General features: G+C 41.8%; 1 protein-coding gene across 1 annotated transcript; it reads left to right on the top strand.

The window, feature by feature from the left end:
• Positions 1-567: 567 nt before the first annotated feature.
• Positions 568-20,150, top strand: Cpa2 (carboxypeptidase A2). Its single transcript, XM_046455128.2, has 11 exons — positions 568-702; positions 3,197-3,278; positions 3,932-4,066; positions 4,668-4,763; positions 6,366-6,467; positions 8,313-8,411; positions 9,740-9,850; positions 10,928-11,018; positions 12,586-12,785; positions 15,043-15,127; positions 19,911-20,150. Exons 1-11 carry the CDS (start codon positions 638-640, stop codon positions 20,096-20,098), a joined length of 1,254 nt encoding a protein of 417 aa, XP_046311084.1. The 5' UTR covers positions 568-637; the 3' UTR covers positions 20,099-20,150.
• Positions 20,151-20,346: the final 196 nt, after the last annotated feature.

Genomic DNA, 20,346 nt, shown 5'->3' with positions numbered 1-20,346 from the left:
AATAGGGATATCAATTTGGTGCAAATGCAGATGGATCACTTTAGAGACAGGGCAAAATTGAATATTAAAAGGCATTCTGTTTTGCTTTAATATAGAGTGAGGACTGGAATGGGCCACATCTACAGGGACCTTCAGCAGATGTGGACGGAGTGATTGCAGTGTTTCAGGGTAAATGTTGTAAAAATAAACAAATGAGCAAACTAATGGAATGTGATAGACAGGATGCCTGAGTAATTACTATAAATGCTCTGCCCTTTTTTTTTTTTCTTTTGTCAGAGACCCAGAAAGGACTTTAACCTCTAGGTCTATTAATCTGGCTTCTATCACTGGGCAGAGCAAATGGCACTTTATGTTCTAAATCATAAATGTATGATTTGCCCTTGATATGCTCTGGCCAATTTTGTTTTCTTTCCATCGAAGTTTGTTATCTCATGCCAGGAATGGAAAAATGTACAGATTGGTGATATCACACTGGTGGGTGTCTACAACCTTGGAGATTTCACATGCAGGTGGGAATTTTACCATGTGGGAATTCACTTGGGTTCTCAGCGGGCCAACAGATCAGCCTCAGCTATGCTCCCTATAAATAAAGTTCAGGAAGGACTCTGAATTCTGGAATCTGGGAAAAGGCTTAACCATGAGGTTGATCCTGTTATTTGGTGCCCTTTTTGGGCACATCTACAGTCGAGAAACATTTGTGGGGTAAGTTTTGTTTTCTGGTGCTTATTTGAATTATATTACCTGATTTATGGAGTCTCTCATTGGATGATTACAGAATAATGGGTGTGTGTATGCAGTGTTTCCAGAGTTCTCTTAGATCAGGGTGGGAGGATAAGTGGGAAATATAGGAGAGGGTGATCAAAAATAGATGAAAGACATGAAAAGAAAATAAAAGTGAAAACTATCCAAGTCAAACGAAAATTATAGAGATGGATCTCCAATAAATGAAATTTCATTTGGGAATAAAGAATAGCATTGCAATCCCAGAACGTGCATGCACAGCCCAGGGTGGTACGGTGTGTCTGGAGAACAAAGGAAAGGTCTAGGGATTTATCACGATGGAGAAACCTATGCAAGTGATTTTGAATGAAAGTTCATTGGTACTCTTGGTGCTTGTGTGAACAGGCAAGTTCTGATTGGCAAGTTGGGGGAGTTAATATGTAAAGTTAGTCTTCTGGTCATAGTTGGCAGTTCTTTCATAACTGGCTAAGTAAAAGTAGGACAGGCAGTTTCATTGGATTGGTTCTGTGAGAGATATTCAGAGCACATGTCTGAGGCCTGTTTCCCTTTCTTTCCAGTGCCCCCAACTCTGTTTTATGAGGTCATTTTATATGACAGGGATGATGCCATTTTGCCTAATAATATTTCACAAAACAGAACACAAATAACCCTATTTCTCTCTGTCCTTTCTCCTTTTCCCTGCCAATGATCAGAAGGTGGAGATGATGGACAGCAGGAGAGATCAGACCATGTGGCCCATTTGTCTCAGGGTCACAATAAGTGTCAAGACTACTCTCCTCCTTCCTTCCACTTCTCTGAGCTTCATTCTCTATGTCAGCTCTGGTCTTCCCTGATCTTCAGATTTAGAATCTGGGTGGTGGAACCTCAGGAAGTGGGAAGGCCAGGCCTGATGATTTCAGACAGACTTCTCTCTTAGCTGTAGGACTCATCCTTGCTCTGAAGTGCTTTGGTTCCACAATTCAATGAAGGACTTTGGGCAGAATTTTTTTTTTAATATCTTTATTTTGTTTTTATGTGGTGCTGAGAATTAAACCCAGTGCTTCATGCATGCTAGGCAAGCGCGCTACCACTTGAGCCACATCCCCAGCCCGTGGGCAGAATTTTTGGAGAGTGTTTCAGGGAACTAATGAAGCAGTCAAATAAATTTGATCCAAGAAAGTAGATGGTCAAATACATTTGGGAATCAGAGGGTTAAACAAAGTATAAAATTCCTAGGAACTGTGACTAAATTAGTGTGTATTATAAATCTTTAAGAGGGAATCAAGGTTGCAGCATGGACCCCAATGTTTAAAAAAATCATCAATCTCCTCCCCACCCTTTTTTTTTCCCCTGAGCAACTCAAAGGTGTGTGTTCCTTAGAACACATACCAGGAAATGTTAGCCAAATGTATTACTTTTCCAAGCTCCTTCTCATATGAATGGAGGACTCCTGGGAGTCCATGCATTAACCCAAAGTAATGAGACTCAAATGGGAGAATTTTCAGACCATTTGTGGCAGATGGATACTTGGAGGCAGAAAAGCCTTAAAGAGCAAGCATTCTGTTGCTCATGTATTCCACTGACGTTCATTGGAAATTGTGTGGGGTTTGGTTTCAGAACTGGATTCTGGTCCCTTTCTGTGGCTCATTGTACCTGTCTGAATCTTCCCCACAGGATAGAAAGTCAGCCAGCTTGAAGAAAGAGTTAAAGGAGGAAAAGACTTTGTCCCCAGAGAAAACCTATAAGAATCAGCTCCTTTACCCAAACTCTTCTCTAAGAAGATGCTTTCTTGTTTTGGGGTTTCTCTTTTCTGCCACAATGTCCCTGATATCCTTTATTTGCCATTATAAGTGCTAGGTAAGTGGGTAAACAGAGACACTTTGATTTGTCTGGGTTCCAGTTTTCCCTAGCAATTTCCGGGTTTGGACCACAAAAATCTGGTTTGGAGATGGAACCCTGATACTTTTATCATTGCAAAAACTAAAACAAACAAACAAATAAACAAAACCACCCCAAACCCAGAAAACGTTAGTTTTACACAGATGTGAATTTGATTCCTCTTCCAAGCACTAAATTAATTATCCCAGGTTTTGTTTTGTTTTTAAACTTTTTTTTTTCTAAGAAAACAGGAACACACAAAGATTAAAAGCCGATGCTTTATGGGCAGTAGGTGTTATTTGACAAATACTCATTAGCTAAAGGAAAGATAACGTTAATAACAAGCTTCGTGGTAGGAGCAGGTACCCCTTTTAATTATTATTTAGATAACGGTTCCTTGGAGGAAATAAAGTCATTCTATCACCTCCTTATTCTGGGGATGTGACTCACTATCCTATTTATTAGTTTCTGGGTTGGTAGAGTGATTATCGACTGTTGCATTCATCTCTTACGTGGAGAGGCTGACAGGAGCTAAAAGCAACAGGAAGCAGTGTCCAGGTTTTGCTTTCAAGTTTATGTCTATGTTAATACTCTTTAGAGACCAAGTTCTGGAGATTATCCCACGCAATGAAGAACAAATTAAAAATCTGGTGCAACTGGAGGCTGAAGAACATCTCCAGGTATTTGTTCCAGTGAGGGCTTTTGTTTATCAAAATGAATACTCTATAGTCAGATACAATGATTGACACCTATTTTGGACTGTATTTTGACTCCTCTGACAGAATGTGGGATGCTAACTCATGGAGCTGGGATTCCAAAACTACATGGCACTAGATAAGTCACCTACCTTTCCTGTGACTCATTTTGCCATTAAGAAAAATGGGGATAAACATACCATTCTTCTATCCCACAGGTATATTATAAGAATGAAAAAATAAAATAAAATGTGATAGTAAAAACTTTGGAAAAGATATTAAACACTTTTAATGCATTAGTTCCCTTCTAAAATGATTTATAGTATCATGAAATGAATTGGATCACTTGAATGCCAGGTTGTTAAAAAAAAAAAACAACTGCCATAGTTTTAAATAATCTTTTCCTTTGCCAGTTTTATTATCTAGCCATGCAGGGGAGGTGGGCAATATAACACATTTGCTGATGCTTGGATATCTAAAAACTCTTGTTGCCTTCACTCAGTGATTTCACAATGATTTGGATTTTGTGGGCTCAAGATAAACTAGGCAAACACATTGAAATCTATCAATGCGAAACTATCCATTTCCCCCTAGAATAACCTGCTCATTTATTTGGCTTGTCCTTTTATCCCTTCTAGCTTGATTTTTGGAAATCACCCACCACCCCAGGAGAGACAGCCCATGTTCGGGTTCCCTTTGTCAGTGTACCTGCAGTCAAAGTTTTCTTGGAATCCCAGGGAATTACTTATTCCATCATGATCGAAGATGTTCAGGTAATTATGCTATAGACCAGATTTCTAGAGGCTTCCTGGTCCACATGAACGGAGGGCTCCCCTTCTTTTATCCTGGAGCCCTCTTGGCCAGGGAAGGCACCTGTGGGTATCATTAGGATTTTCCAGCCATATGTGCTACCCCTGCAGGTTGGGTAGGGAGGCACTGTTTCTTTCCTTTTTGCGTCTGGCACAAGTTTTGGAATATGGCAACAAAGAATTGAAGGGAAAGAGCCAATGAGAGACTAAGCATAAATATGAAGGTGTTAATAAAATAGGGAAAATCAAGTTGCTATTCAATTAGCTTGTCATTAGAGGTTGACTCAGAAAGGTAGGATGAGCCTTAAGACTATAACTGTATGTCCTCCCCATACCCTCATCCTTTACCGGCAGGGTCAGGCTGGCCACTGCCTCATTAATGTCCCATCCCCTTTCAGAGTGCTGCCAGAATAGGGGAAAGGCATGAACCAGAGACGTCATGTTGTGTAGAGCACAGGAAGAGGAAAGCTTGGCACTGGGAACTGAGTGTCATCATTTCCTTTACAATTATAAACTGAAATGCATTGCTACTAACTAAATCATAGGTAGAACTGGTTTGTCTTAGGTTTTGTTGGACCAAGAGAATGAAGAAATGCTGCTTAATCGGAGAAGAGAACGAAATGGTAACTTCAACTTTGGGGCCTACCACACCTTGGAAGAGGTAGGTGTTTCAAAATGTTTTCATCCAAGTAATGGGCCACTCTCTTCTCTGATGATAAGGCCACTAATTCCCTGTAGTGATAAAATGATCTAGAAATTATTCTATTATTTTCCATCTTCTCCAAGTTTCCTTGGGATTGTATCAGTGTCAGTGGTTTAATGCAGGATCTGAATTCCACCTGCCCATACCAACAACCATATACTTATTTTGGAAGTGTTCAGAGTGTTTTAAGTGAGCTCATGAATAGCTCTTTCATGATCTTCCCCTCAACAGACTTTTGCAGATTTCTGAGCCTCTGGAGAGTTGTGCTTTACGGCTGCCATCATTGATATAATCAGGGGCCACCTTGACACTTTTGAATTCCAGACAAAGGTGGGGGGGGGGCCTCTCACCGTGCTCAGGGTTCCAAGGCTACATAGTAGTGACTTCTATGTAGTCTCTGAGGTCTTTCTTGAGTTATGTTAGTCCGTTTCTCCATTTGGGTCACATGGTCACATGCTGGGTACCTGGGCAAGCTGCACTTATCTCTGTGACACGGAATTCTTCTTGGGGCCCACAGGGATTTATCTGCACTGACTTACTTGGGAGTAGATGGGGGTAGAGAAGATTGCAGTTGCAGGGTTAAAGGGTGAGGTGGAGAGTAGAAAAGATCCCGTGGAGGAAGTCTCAATCTCTAAATTAATTTTAAAATGCAAACAACTCTGGGGGAAAAAAAATCCCCTAATTTATTTCATGGTAAAACTGCTCTGACCTAAACTTACTTGAGGGTGAAATGTGACCTGAACTCACTTGCTTTGTTTCAGTGACAGAATTATTAATGCACTTTAATATGGAGCGACCTCACAAGTGTAATACAATATATGCTTGTTATTACCTTTCTAATGTTCTCCCCCTGCCCCAAGAAAAAAAATATAGATAGGTATAGATAAATAGCTGTATCTTAGTTTGATGCGAAGAAGAAAAGGAGTGGAAGTAACAAGATGCCTCTCTCCCCCTTTCCGGCGCGGCAAACAACAGCTGGAAGGACTGTTTTCATCCTAGTAACTTCTGGATGCGCAGTCTCAGTCCCAGCAATGAACGCAGGCCGGCTGCTGGAGAATGCACAGAATTTTAATGAGCCTGGAAAACAGGGGCTGGAGTGGTCGGTGTGTTGAGTCTGTCTGCAGTCCACGCGTCCCATTGTCCAAAGGCCTGCACTAGCCCCGCTGCCTTTTGTAGCACCAGCCTCCACATTCATCCTTATGGATGCCACTATCATTTGTGTTCTTCTGCTAGTAAGGACGAGAAGCCTCCTGGCTGGAAAAGTTCCACCTGAAAGCTGAGTGGAGGAAAGCCACAGGCAACCCAGACAAGTGCCATTTCGTTTTGCACAAAACTGGAAAGAGCCGGTTCTGCTGCAGCAAAATGGCTTCTCTTTTTCTAGAATGACTCATCATCCCTGAGCTAGGATTCAAACGCCCCCGACCCCCCAGTGCAGTCGGCTGTGCTACCCTCTCCACTGTGCCCCGAGGGGATGGGCAGAGAGTGGCGAGAAAAGCCACTAATAGATGCATCCAAGTATTCGTTTACAAGTGTTTTATTTAATCATTTGAAACATTTCAGATATCCCAAGAAATGGATAACCTCGTGGCTGAGCACCCTGGTCTAGTGAGCAAAGTGAATATTGGCTCTTCTTTTGAAAACCGGCCCATGAACGTGCTCAAGGTACGGGGGCAGCGGCGATTTTTGCTCCAGATGCTTCTAGAATCCCGCCCCTCCCACATCAGCCTGCAGAGCAGGTCTCTCTCTCTTTTTTCTCCTAACCGGTCCTTGCTGGTTTTGAGCATCCACCCCCACCCTCCTCAGCCCCCCTTTCTTTCTTTTTTCCTGCGCAAGCTGACGCAGGTCTGCAGGAGAGAATTAATGCTCGTGTCGGGTTAGATGCGCTCGCGGGGAAGCGGGCGGCGCGCGCCAATAGGAACCGAGGAGGGGGAGGTGGCGGCGCGGGGGACAGAGAGGGGGCTGGGGAGCATTCTGTAATTAATCAAGGTGGGAGTTCTTTGCCCTTTTCTCTTTTCCTTTTCCTTTTCTTATTTAAGCCATTTTTTTTCTTTTTTAAACACCGAGTAATTGCCTGAACCGCATAAAAACAAAAACACACACAAAAAAAAACAAAACGGCAGTTCCGCAGTATGCAAAAAGATGACATAATTAAATCTCAAAGGCGAAAGCCCTGAAAGAGATTTTTTTTTTTTGATGATAGCTGAAAAATGTTCAGGTTTTACTGCAACTTGTTACTCCTGAAAGTCTTCGTAATGATGGTTTGAAGCTTTTGCACCTTGCCCTGAAAAAGAGTGAAAATTATTTCCCCAGACTTCCTAGAAAGAGTTGGTTGGGTGGAAGGGGCTAAATGTCACAACTCCCTGCTAAATTTGGAAACGTTATGGCTGGGAACCAACTGACTAACTGGGACAGATGGATTTCCCCAGAGCGGTTTTCCCAAAGCAGGCCTGGGAGGAGTGGTTTGCCTACTTACGAGGCGAGGTACTACTGCTAAAGTTTACTACCCTCCCTTCTTTTTCGTTTTTCTACCTGTGTCTCCAACTGGGTCAGGAAACCCCAGATTTCTCATCCGCCTTGGATATTCTTGGTCTTCCCTTTTCCAGGTGGTCCTGTTCAGCCTTTTTCAAAGTTCCCTGCTTTTTACACTTGAGCTCTTTGAAGGAAAGGTCACAGAACACTTTCAGCTAAAACTCTCAAAACCTGTGAAATGTAATTTTTGTAGTAAGGATTTGCATTTTTCATTTACCTTATCTGCTATGTTTAGGATGCTGCACAGAGATAGAAGTTGATGGTGCAAAAATAATCTTTTCCTTCCCATTTACTGATCCAATTGGCAAAGCCACTGTTCCAAATAAAACTAAGTCACTTAGATCATAAAATTTAAACTCTGGAAAGCACCTACAGAACCTGCCTGTCCTGATTTTATGAAGGACTCAAAAGGTTATCATGAGCATTTTCATAATACAATCCTTGCATAAATTTGGAAAATAAAACAAAAGGAAAACAAAAATCCTTGTAATTCTACTTTCACAACTATTTATCAACATTTTTTTTCTATTTCTTTCTCTTTTCTCTCCCTCTCCCCTCCTTTTTTCTCACACGCATGTGTATGAACACACATATTTATATGAATTAGTCTTTTTAAAAATAAAATTATATACTATTCTGTAACTTGCTTTTTCCCCAATTTGAAACCTATGAACACATTTTCATGTCATTACGTTATCTGCAACTACGTTTTTACAAACATCAAGGGAGGAAGTCTAGACCCATCTTGTATTTAAGTTTATGTCAAAAGAAAGCTACCAAAATACTAAAACCAAACCCAAACAAAAAATCTTAAGTGAGAAGAGTTAATCCTCAGCACACTGTTTGCATCTCCTTCTCCTCTCTTAAGCACATCAATAACAGAAAGGGGACAAGAGAAGGAGGAGGTTGTAGGGGGAGCAGAGGGGACGAGGTGCTCATAGCGGCAGAGCCATTCACGTTGCCACTCGTGTTTTGCAGTTCAGCACCGGAGGAGACAAGCCAGCCATCTGGCTAGACGCTGGGATCCATGCTCGAGAGTGGGTTACACAAGCTACTGCACTGTGGATAGCAAATAAGGTCATTTTGCCTAAAATTCCTCTTATTTTGATTTTCTGGGCTCAGGCCCACAAGCCAGTACACAATAGTCCCTGTGGTCCCTGCTTGAGTTATTGCCGAGCCCTTCTCTTGCCACATAGACAGGAAACAGATCCATCCAATCTTTTTTGATATTGCCCCATCCAGGGCCATGGCTTTGTGCCCCTGGGTCTGCTACTATACCCTCCTTAAAAGATACAGCAAACCCGAGGGGATCCAAGGAGTGGGCAAGTAAGGGCCGGAGTCAGGTTTCAGCAAAAGAACAGATTAGAGAAAAATACTTTGCTGCTTCTTAAGGTTGAGGCTTGATGTGCTGGAGATATCTAAAATCGTGAAGGGGGCTCAGACAGAAAATAGAAACAGGTGTAAAATGAGTTGACTTTGACCTAGAGATCCAAATTGAAATTAGTTAAGGGTGTTTGGGTTTGTTCTGAAAATTTCCCAAATCTGATTTTGAAGCCAGGATGTAGCAATATCTCTCTTCCACATGTTTGTTGGCATGAGAGTCAGGACACGGGGCTGGGTGTGACCTAGTCTGGTATTTCTTAAGTAATTCAAAAATGACATGCTATAAATCAGAATGTTAATTCATGAGCAAAGGAAATCAATCCACATCAGATCATTCAAGCATGTGCAACCACGTGCATACCAATTGATACATTTTTCCCTTCAATTAAAATGCGGTTACCTTTAGGGTATTATGAAATGGATATTTAACAGTTGAATAATAATGCCTTAGGATGGCTGAGCACAGGAAATGAATAAATTTTAATCCCGCAGAAACTTCAACTCTACTGCAATTGATTGCAAGTAAAAATGTAATTCCCCAAATGAAATTTAACCGGTTCTCTGGATCTTTAACAAAGTTGCCACATATTTAAGTAATTTGATGTTGGTCCTGAGTTCTTTTGGAATGCTATACTGTGTGAGGACTAAGGAATATTTACATTTTTTTCTTTGGTTCATACCCACATAAGCCACATATACCATTGCTCACTGTTGCAGCGTGCATCACCAGAATTCATAGGAAGAAAGCTGCTGCTTTTGAGGGAGAATGAGCACATGATAACTGATTTTTACTTAATTCAAGTAAATTATTTTGACCAGAAATGAAAATATAGACATGAGCATATTAAAACATATTAACACCACAGGAAACTGGGCTGCAGTAGACTTGGGAAAATTCTCATTGGTCAACAGTGGTCCTTAGGTCACATTTGTAAAAAAATATTGCCTTAATATTCTGTCCTGAGTCCCTTGGTGAAAAGAGAGGGACTGTGAGGTTGATATGGCACTTGTTCTCTGCTCAGATTGCCTCTGATTATGGAAATGATCCATCCATCACCTCCATTTTGGACACCATGGACATCTTCCTGCTGCCAGTCACAAACCCCGATGGATATGTGTTCTCTCAAACCCAAGTAAGCCTGAACTTTTTTTCTTCTTCCACAAAGACTTTAAGGAGATGTGTAGGAACTTCAAAAACCAAATAAAAGTAATCTTTGTGTTCTCGACTTACTCTAAACAGAATGCCTAATCTCTCAGTAGTGGCCCTGAAAGGAGGCACAGAGAAATGTTTATAATCACTTCTTATTCCAACACATGATGTCTTCACTTGTCGCCTCAGCCAGAGCCCATTTCAGCCGTTAGTCTGGGCTATTAGAGCTCAGTGTTCACCAGTGAGTCACCTAGGAGATTTGTTCCAATTATCTCTGAGGTTTTTTTTTCTTTTCTTTTTTTTTTTTTGTGTGGTGGGATTGATAGAAAAGAGAAGGTGGATGTTACCTGCTGACAATTAGATTGCGGTAAGATTTAGGTAGCAGTACAATGCATCCCAGCATTTTTACCATCTGTGGCAGAAATCCTCTGTAATATCACTAAAAGGAGTTTTGTAGGTTTTCCCCCCTTGAAAATCTCATTACAAAACACCATTGTGGCAGTCGTGACCCCAGATACGTCCGAAATGAATCAGAGCCTCCAGTTTATTCTTGTAGCTAGCTGATGACGATGGTAGCGCTTTCAAAGAAACTCATCCTAGCAACTGGTCCTCATCCCTTGAGATATCGCAAGAATAAAGGGTTCCATGGAACCTAGGAAATGCCGCCCACTCTATCCTTTTGAGTGGTGCATATACAACATGAAAGCATTAAAAATCCTTAAAAGTTCTTAAGTAAATTCACCAATTTAGCCCCATCTTTCCCCCAAATATTCGACCACAGAACTCTCTTTCCCTTGCTTTTTGTTGTGGTGGTGATTAGCATTGAATAAAACTAGTGTTTTATGGAACGTGGTTTGGCAGATGTTTATTTGAGGAGATGGGGGTTATTCCGAGCGGAACTATTCCAACACCTCCGGGGCAAGAGAAGTGAGTGCGATTGCACAGAGACCCTCCTGGGAGGGCGCAGTAGGGATGAACTGCATTCTGAAGGGACCTTCTCATCAGGGTGAATGACCGGTTTTTCTTTTTTCTGTAATTCTTTTGGGGTCGGATTTTAAAGAATCGGATGTGGCGAAAGACCCGGTCCAAGGTCTCTGGAAGCCTGTGTGTCGGTGCAGACCCTAACCGAAACTGGGATGCAGGTTTTGGAGGTGAGCGCAGGGACTTGCCCCTACGGATGGGTTAGATTGCTGTCTGGCTAACTAGCTGGTTTGCAGAGCTCTGCAGTGCGTCAGCCTGCTAAGCCCATTTAGGATTCAAGCCATTTAAAAACCTCTTCGAAAAACACTTTACTAAATTCCCTTCACAGGAGCGCAGTGCTGTCACAGTGCTCTGAGCAGCATTTAATATATTTTGTCTCACATTTTGGTTTTCCCACAAGCTGTAGCCCGGTTCAGCTTCCGAGCTGCCAGAGCAAGACTTTGCACAATGGCGGGAGCTCAGGAAGCCCTGAACCAGCCACTAGAGGGGGTTAGGATCTATTCCGAGGAGAAGCATTACATCATCTATAGATGCTTCGAGAAGGAAAACTTAAAAATAAGTACAAATAGGATTAAGACATTGATTTTCGAAATAGATTCAAAGTAAAATATTAGCTTGTTGCTGGCTTGCAGCTCTTATGTTTTGGAGTTCAGTGGCAGGCTGTTTGGGGCTCCTTTATGCTTTTAGGTACTGGTTAAATCTCCTTATGCTTTTGTAATCACAGAACTGAAATTTGTTTGGTTTCTCCTCAGGAGCCCACAATAACAGTGCGGTTAGGAGCTCTGTCTTTTTCTCACTAGTATTCCTAACACCTAGCACAGAATTTGCCACATGGAAGGCAATCGTTAAATATTTGTAAAACAAATGAATTAATGAGAGTCATGGAATAGAGACAGGACCCGCTAGGGGATTGTGACAGCATATGGATGAGTTGCAACTTCATTCATCGCTTTTGCAATTTATTTATTCATTTTTTTTTGCATGGGGGGAAAATAATCAAAGCACCAGACCCAAAATATTGAACAGTTCCCAGCATTTCAATGCCAGTGTTTTTCCTCCCTAAAATGTTATTCTTATTAAATAATTTAAACTCAAGATGACAGAGGCTTGTTTACATTTCACCCATGTCACTTAGTCTGGGGAATCTCAACCCTTACCTGCTCTCTAAGAGATTCTTTAGCATTCAGAGCCCCTGCCATGCCTGCCATAACCCCACCTCAGTGTTCTTGAGCAACTCTGGTTGCTGAGGGAGTCAAGGCCAAAGGTGGCCTTGTGGTCAAGTGTAGTTATGATTTCCTCATGGCAGAAAGGGTGTCAGAGGCTTTTTTGCCTTTGTGGCTTTGTGACTTGGAAGTACAGATGCATAGAATCTTTTGCTCTTGGATTCTACAAATTGGAAAAGATCCCAGAAAAAGAACTTGCTAAAACTCCCACCCAATGCAGGAATTCCATCTATAATATTAAATCGAGCTTTTCTTCCAACAACTCCCACAGAGAGGAGATGATCTAATTTGATAGCTCTTTCTGCCATATAGAGGAACCATATTTTTTAAAGAAGAGATGTGTGCAGAATCTCCCCAGTTGGGCTTCCTGTCTATGCCCTTAGGAAACGTCTTGATCAAACATAATGATTCTGGTTTCCAGAGGAGAAACTTAGTGATGTGCGTGGTCCCTTCCTTCCTGTGGTGTTTTCATAAAGCTTATTGTCCTCACTGGGCTTCTCCTGCATCCCACCAGGACCTGGAGCCAGTAGCAGTCCTTGCTCCGATTCATACCATGGACCCAGGGCCAACTCTGAAGTTGAAGTGAAATCCATAGTGGACTTCATTAAGAGTCATGGGGAATTCAAAGCCTTCATTACCCTCCATAGCTATTCGCAGCTGCTCATGTACCCTTATGGGTACAAATGTACCAAGTCAGATAACTTTGATGAACTGGTGAGTTTTTTTCAACTTCATTTTAGCTCAGCTACAGCATCAGTTGTATGGACAAATAAGTGTCAATCATGAAGTTAGGCACTGAGGTGGAGGTGTACTAATGACAGGTTAAGGAAATGATAGATGTTAAGTCCAGGAATTAAGAAGATTGTGATCAACCAAAGGTTTAGTTTCCTAAACTAAGTTTCCTTGGAAAATAGAATTCATGAAAATGTTGTTGCCTTAATCCAGATGAGCAGGAGCCTCATTTGACCGTGGGTTATAAGGATGTGCTTTTCTGTTGCCTACGGACAAAAAACACTTGGAGTTATTATTTATTTATTTATTTTAGTACTGGACATTGAACCCCCAGGGGTGCTTTACCACTGAGCTACATCCCCAGTCCTTTTTATTTTATTTTTTAAAAATCTTGAAACAGGGTTTCATAAGTTGCTGAAGGTCTTGCTAAGTTGCTGAGGCTGGTTTTGAACTTGTGATCCTCCTGCCTCAGGCTCCTGAGTTGTACCTGGCCAAAACCCACTTGAATTTAGATCTGAGGCTCTTGAAGTGGTGAACAGATGCTCTATACTAAGCAACCTTGCTCCCCAAAACTCTCCTAATACTTTTCTGGGACCTTTGACTTTATGACCTGTTATGATGATGCACTGAGTTTAAAACATTCATTCCCTAACTTGATTCCTTCTGTCATATTTCCTGTTTCAGGAATAAGCAAATTGGCGGCAGCCTTAGGTCAGATGGCGACATCTCAGGAGACTGTTTGCAATTGAGCAACAGCTATCCCATGCTGAAGAGAATGTGCAGATATTTCCAATTTGGCTTTCAGACTTGGTTTTTGAAACCCATATGTTAGGGATAAGTCCAGAATTGGGACCTTTTGGACAAATTACCTTCAAATAGATTATTGTCAGCAGCCCCAGACAGAAATGGGATAGATTATTTCAATTTAGATATATCTCATTATATTCATCAGATATATCTCATATATTTCATCTCATTAGTTGGATTTTGGCTCTGTCAGGGTTTTGATGGTGACTCTTACCATTCAAAGTCAAATCAGGAAAAAAGAGTGTCAAGGTTGGAAGGAATCTAGGATGAACTTTTAATCGACCGAGATAACCTTAAATTATCCAAACCTGGTCCTCAAATGTCTACCAGATAGTCATCTAGTCTACACTTAGATGACTTCCTGCCTCTAAGGGGGCTGATTCCATGTTGCAAGCAGGTTTGATAGTTAAAGTTCTTCCTCGTAGGGAAGGAAAACCTTCTTCCTCTGTTTTACCCCTTACCAGCCCTGGTTTATCATTTGGCTTTATTGAGCGAGTTTATTTCTCTTTGGAATGTGAATGCATTAATTACTTCAAGACCACTGACCTTCTTCTCTTAGGTCTTTAAGATAGGGATAACCTCCAAAATAATATCAGTTCCATTAAGCACTCACAATATGGGCCCAGGTTCTCTCACCATTCTTATTACAGTTTTCTTAACATCCTTTGGTTTGTCTGTGTTCTTCAAGGTAGCTCCTAGAAATGAATGTGAACTCATGTTGCAGGTTAACCAGTGCAGAGCAGAGCATGGCCGGAACTGCCGTCATCTGGACCATGCACTCTGCTAATACAGTTGAGGGTCACATTAGTTTTTTGGCAGTAACACCGTGCAGTTGACTCATGTTGGGCTCATTGACAGCTGAAACCCCCAGGCTCTCCCAGGCTTCAGCTGAGCCAGGTTTCCCCCATCTGGTAATTGTACAGTTGTTTTCCTGGACCCAAGTTCAAGACCTTACATTTATCCTTAGCAAGGACAGTAAAGCCTCAATCAGTCAAAATTGGAACCCTCAAGTAACGGAAAATATTTTGCTGAGCTCTACTTCTTGGAAAAAGAGACAATCACAGGGAAATAAGCCAATGTAGAGATCCAGTAAGAAAAAAAAAAAACCAACTTTCTGGGTACATTCTGGGGTCAGTATACATTTTATTTAGTCCCCTTACATGTACCCTGTTTCCATCCACACTTCTGAACAGGGTGAATAGTGGCAAAATAATGAACCCTGGAATATTGCAAAAACCTGGATGACCAAGTAAACAATGAAGGTCTTCATGTTGTATTTCAAAGCCAATAGAAGTATTCTTGTGCTCACTTCTCAATGAAAAATGGTTGAAACAAAAAAGAACTCCCTGGTCTATATTCTGCTATTGGGCAACCAATTTCCAAGGTTGCAAGTGTTATCCAGTCACCTTTATTTGGTTTTATCAATATACAGGATGAACTGGCCCAAAAGGCTGCCCAGTCTGTGACAAGCCTGCATGGCACCAAGTATAAAGTGGGACCAATTTGCTCAGTCATCTGTAAGTATCTGTTGTGCTGGAAGTTAGTAAGAAGTCACTAAGATGGCAGACACCACGTGAGCTTGGGTCAAAGCTCTTAAATGCCTAGATGTGAAAGGGATAGGACTTCATGCATAGAACCGAACCTTACCCAGTTTCCTTCAGTAAGTCTGGTCTCCTCCATGAGATACTTACTATGTAATATCTAGAATGAAGAACTTTCTAAGCATCTGAGTTTTTTTGCACCCTCCTACACTGTCCAGTTCCTTATAGCTCACTCTCATGCAGAATTAGGCAGAACACAGCAGCAATGTAGAGACCGGAGTGATGGTGAACAGGAAGTAGGGACATCTGCCCCAGGGGAACAGGAAGAGTTCCCAAACTAGAGCCATCTACTGAGGATGGACAGGATTTGGGAAGTAAAGCAACTCTTGTTGCTTATTGGATGTGGAGGGTTTCTCACTAAAGGTTATTGAATGGTACCCAAGAGGGTGAAAGGGGGTGGGGTGGGGCTAGAAAGATTACATTATTCAATTGTCGACATGTCGAGCTTGACATAGTTGTAGGGGATTCAGGTGGAACAATCCTGGATAACATGGCCCTGTGATGAGAGAGAGAGAGAGAGAGAGATTGATTTGGGACGGGTCGGCATAGAAAGCATGGTTAGAAGAGGAAAACAGAGATAGTTGGAGTGGAAAGAGAGCTGAGAGGAGAGGGGGAGCAAGGTTTGAGGCAGCAGGAAGTCCAGGCAGAGAGGCTGAGAATCCTAGATTTCAGAAACTAGGGAAGGAGCAAGCAGAGGAGGCAGTGGTTAAAATGAAAAAGGCCATGAAAAGGTCAATTTAGATGAGGACAGAACATTTTCCATTGAATTTTCATCACTAGTTTATTGGTGACCTTAACCAGAGCAGTCTCCGAAGAATGGATGAGAAGGGGTGGGGGGGGGAGAGAGAGAGAGAGAGAGACAGAGAGAGAGAGAGAGAGAGAGAGAGAGAGAGAAGAATGGAAGGCTTTGGAAGGCTTTATTTTTTTCCCCCTCAGACAAGAAATATATTTATTGACTGTGGGGAAAGAACCAATAGAGAAGGAAAGGTGGAAGACACAGGAGGGAGGAGAAATGACTTATGCAGAGTGATTGCAGAGGAGGGGTAAGAAGGGGTAATCAGAGGCAGCCCAGGTGGTCCATCAGGCTGGAGCAAGAGGAACAGCTACAGTCATAGGATGGGGTGGGGATCTGCAGGAAGGCTCACTTGCTACTTGTGAGTTTTTAATTTTTTTCAACACTGGAAATACATCTTTAGTCTAATCATGGTGCTTTCAGTGGGAGTTTTGGAGAGCAAAAGAGTGATATTTACTATATTCAGAGCCCTTCATGGAAATGCAGAAACTAATGATCTGATAATATTACATGCCATGAAAGCTTCTCTCTTTTTTGGTACTAGGGATGGAATCCAGCAGTGGTTTACCACTGAACTATATGCCCAGCCCTTTATATGTTTTATTTTGAGACAGGGTCTTGCTAAGTTGCTTAGGACCTTGCTAAGTTGTCGAGGTTGGCTTTGAATTTGCAGTCTTCTTACTTTAGTCTACTGAGTCCCTGGGATTACAGGCATGTGCCACCATGCCCGGTGAAAGCTTTTCTTTTTTGAGTATTTTGAAATTTTTTCTTTGTAATTTATGATACATTTAATAAACTTAATGATCTTTTTTTTGTCAATCAAATGTATTTATCTAGTTAGAATCCATGTCTGCTGTATTTTGTGTTCAGCTATTTAAAGTTAGTATCATTTCCTATAGAATTTTATGTATTTGCATTCTAGATATTTCTTATTCCACTATATGGCTAAATCCTGGCTACTGGGCCCTTGAATTGTTTTAATATTTTGTCAAATAGTGTTACCATGAACCTGTTTTTTTTTTTAAATTCCTTTTGTTATTAGATGATCTTTTGGGGACATTCCTGAAGCAAGATTATCAAATCAAACAGAATGAAAAGCTTTGGAGTGTGTGTGTGTGTGTGTGTGTGTGTGTGTGTGTGTGAGAGAGAGAGAGAGAGAGAGAGAGAGAGAGAGAGAGAGAGTGTATTAGGCTGTGTTCTGAGAAGACTGATTTGCAAAAGTTGCTGATACCTTTTTCTGGAGACAGGATCTCATTACGTTGCGCTGACTGATCTCCATCTCCTGGCTCAGTGACCCTTCTGCCTCAGCCTTCCAAGTAGCTAAGACTATAGCCGCATACCACCATGCCTGACTTGCTGAGACCTCTTTTAACCATGTGGGCTTGTCCCAACCTTTATCAGAGCCATCTCCAAGGAGGAGAGCCCTCTGAGTGGTGGCAGTGGGCACAGAGAAGTGGACCTAGCTTGAGATGATGATGGCAGCTTAAGGCTGAGGAGCACATACCTTCGTCTGGTTGGCAGCCTCTGAATGAATGGAGGCTGAAGTTTGGAATGTCAGAAGAAGGACATTGTGTACCCCTGAAACCTCCTCCTGAATCTTAGCCATTTTATTATAAGGAATATACTTTGTCTGGAAGTATTTACAAATAATGTAGAATTTGGAAGGCTGAGGTTTAGTGTACTTTCTTTCTTGGTGAGGACACAGATATTGAAGACATTTCTGATAAGCAAATATCAGACAAATGTAGATTTGCTGTGTGATCTTTGAAGACTGGATCATCATTAATGCAAGTTCTAGCTGCAAATTTGTCCAGAACTGACTGTATTATCCTGCTTCTTCATACCTTGGACAAGCCCTGCCTCTAAGAACCAGTCCCAGTTAGGTTCTTCTTGCCTCCTGCCTAGGTTCACTTCTGACCTGAAACATCTGCTTCTCTCCATCTAGGAGGTGACTTCATGTGTGTTCTGGGTGAGAAAGTTCCTGGGTAGCTTCCCACCTGGAAAGGGCTTTGTGCTGTGATGAGTGCTTGGTCCAGGAGAAGGTATCCTTGAGTTATTTCCCAGGGAGATGTAGTGGGGAAAGCACAGCCAGAAGAAGCCTGGATCTGAGCTAAAACTGCCACTTTGGAACCAAGTCACCTTGGGCTAGTCACTCACCCTTCCTGGGCTTTTTAATCTGTGAAATGGATTGTCAAGAGACTCAAAAGATAATATATAGAATTAAGTGTTCACCAACTCTAAAGCAGCCACCTACTATCCTCCAGATGCCTTTGATCCTTAATGTGGTCTAAGTTGACAAGATCCTAGTCATTTATTGATAATGCTTGTTATGACTGACATTTATTGGATGCCTATTCTACCTACATTATAACTCATCTGAACCTCAATTTCCTCATCTGTACAATAGGTACAATGCTAGTAACTACTTCAGGACTAAGGTATAGATTAAATAAGATAATTTAACACCCTAACACATTTAGTGAGCACTCAGTGTTGTAATCATAGCCATTACATTATTACATTTAATTCTTACTGCCCTGTGAAATACATGGTATATCATCCTTATTTGACAGATGAAGCATCTTGGCCTTAGGTCACCAGCTAATAATTGAGGGTTAGTATTCAATCTGAAACTAATACTCTATCTTCTATGGACCCCTTATGGGATGATTGTATCATATAGCCACATCAGAGGTATAGATTAGTAATTTTGGTACCCTGGGAAGAATCAGTCCAAGTCAGCAACCATTAAGTATTTGTTATTCATCAGGCACTATACTAGCTGTTGTGGCTGACAAGTGCACAAGAATTTCTCAGAATTACAGGTTGAACATCCCTAATCTGAAAATCCAAAATCTGGAATGTCCCCAAATCAAAAACTTTTTGAACATTAACCTGATGCTACAAGTGGAAAATTCCACACCTGACCTCATGTGGCAGATCCTAGTCAAAAGGCAGGTGCACTAAAAACATTATATAAAATGACCGTTAAGATACATGTGTGAGATATATATGCAACAAGTGAATTTTGTGTTTAGACTTGGGCCTCATCTCCAAGATAACCTCATTACATATATGAAATATTCCAAAATCCAAAATCTAAAACACTTCTGATCCCAAGCATTTTGGATAAGGGATGTTCAACTTGGCAATTCACAATATTAACCTCTAGTCCTACTCTTTCCTGGTACAATTTCCTTGATGTTCCCAGTCCTGTTTTAGGGCTGGGTGGCTTCCTTCATCTCTGCCACAACCATATCCTCCATTTGTCCTCTACTTGCCCTCCCTGGGCAGGGCCTCAGGACCAGCCCATTGCTTAGTTCTACCGAGTCTGATTGCCTTGAATCTTCCTAGGCTCATGCCATCCGCCTTCATCATCTGTCATGTCAGTGGCCACACATGTCTCAGGTGCACATGACTGTACTGACTTAGCCCATCAGCAGGGAGGCTGCACATATGATTTCACACTGTAGCAGAGCCTGCTCCCTCCTTATGCTGAGAGTCTCGTAAGGACGGGGACCAAATCTCTTACTCCATAACTCCTGCTCTACCACTACAGGAAACAATGCCTGTACCTTCTAAAGAAGGAAGTGGTGTGGCCTCCCTAACCTGGGGAAGATGCCAATTAGGGCATCAGGCAAGATTCCAAATGGGTGGGTAAAGCCAGAGGCTCCTAAGAACACCAGAGGAAGACTAAGTACTGTGTTCATTGGAATAACACCTTTTGCTTTTCAAAGTATTCTTGTGTATTCTGTGGGCATGAGCCTCTGCTGCACTATGCCTGCTCCTGCAACCCATGCATATGGGGGTCTGATTTACCTTTGATCATGGTGGAACTGAATATAGAGGTTATGTAGAGGTCAGTGGGAATAGCATAACTAGTTCTTATTCTTATTTGCCCTTTAGACCAAGCCAGTGGTGGAAGCATTGACTGGTCCTATGACTCTGGCATCAAATACTCATTTGCCTTTGAACTGAGAGACACAGGCCGCTATGGTTTCCTCCTGCCGGCCAAGCAGATCTTGCCCACAGCTGAAGAGACCTGGCTTGGCTTGAAGACAATCATGGAGCACGTGCGAGACCACCCATATTAGGGAATTGTGGAATAGACAAACACCATTAAAATCTCTTTGGTTTAAAGCAAAATTGGGTTGTGACCATTCCTTTTTCTAATACTAATGTAGGTGCTTCATTTCTTCAATTTCTTTCTTTCTTTTTTCTTTTCTTTTTTGCAGGCCTGGGGGTCAAACCCAGGGCCTTGCACATGCTAGGCAAGTGCTGTACCAGTGGCCACATCCTCAGTACCCATTTCTTCAGTTTTCTCTGCCCTAAAACATAGCAA

The sequence above is a fragment of the Marmota monax genome, unplaced genomic scaffold (genome assembly GCF_021218885.2).
Source record: "Marmota monax isolate L192 unplaced genomic scaffold, Marmota_monax_Labrador192_F-V1.1 WCK01_AAM20220418_F8-fsc00131, whole genome shotgun sequence".
In the NCBI taxonomy this organism is placed as follows: Eukaryota; Metazoa; Chordata; class Mammalia; order Rodentia; family Sciuridae; genus Marmota; species Marmota monax.
This window is presented reverse-complemented; position numbering and strand designations above follow the sequence as displayed.

What these genes read in the sequence shown, in the direction of transcription:
- Cpa2 (XM_046455128.2), top strand. Translation starts at nt 638, where the DNA reads ATGAGGTTGATCCTGTTATTTGGTGCCCTTTTTGGGCACATCTACAGT. An exon ending in GGCCCATGAACGTGCTCAAG is followed by an intron (nt 6,468 to 8,312) that starts GTACGGGGGCAG and finishes CGTGTTTTGCAG; the next exon opens with TTCAGCACCGGAGGAGACAA. An exon ending in CTGGGATGCAGGTTTTGGAG is followed by an intron (nt 11,019 to 12,585) that starts GTGAGCGCAGGG and finishes GCATCCCACCAG; the next exon opens with GACCTGGAGCCAGTAGCAGT.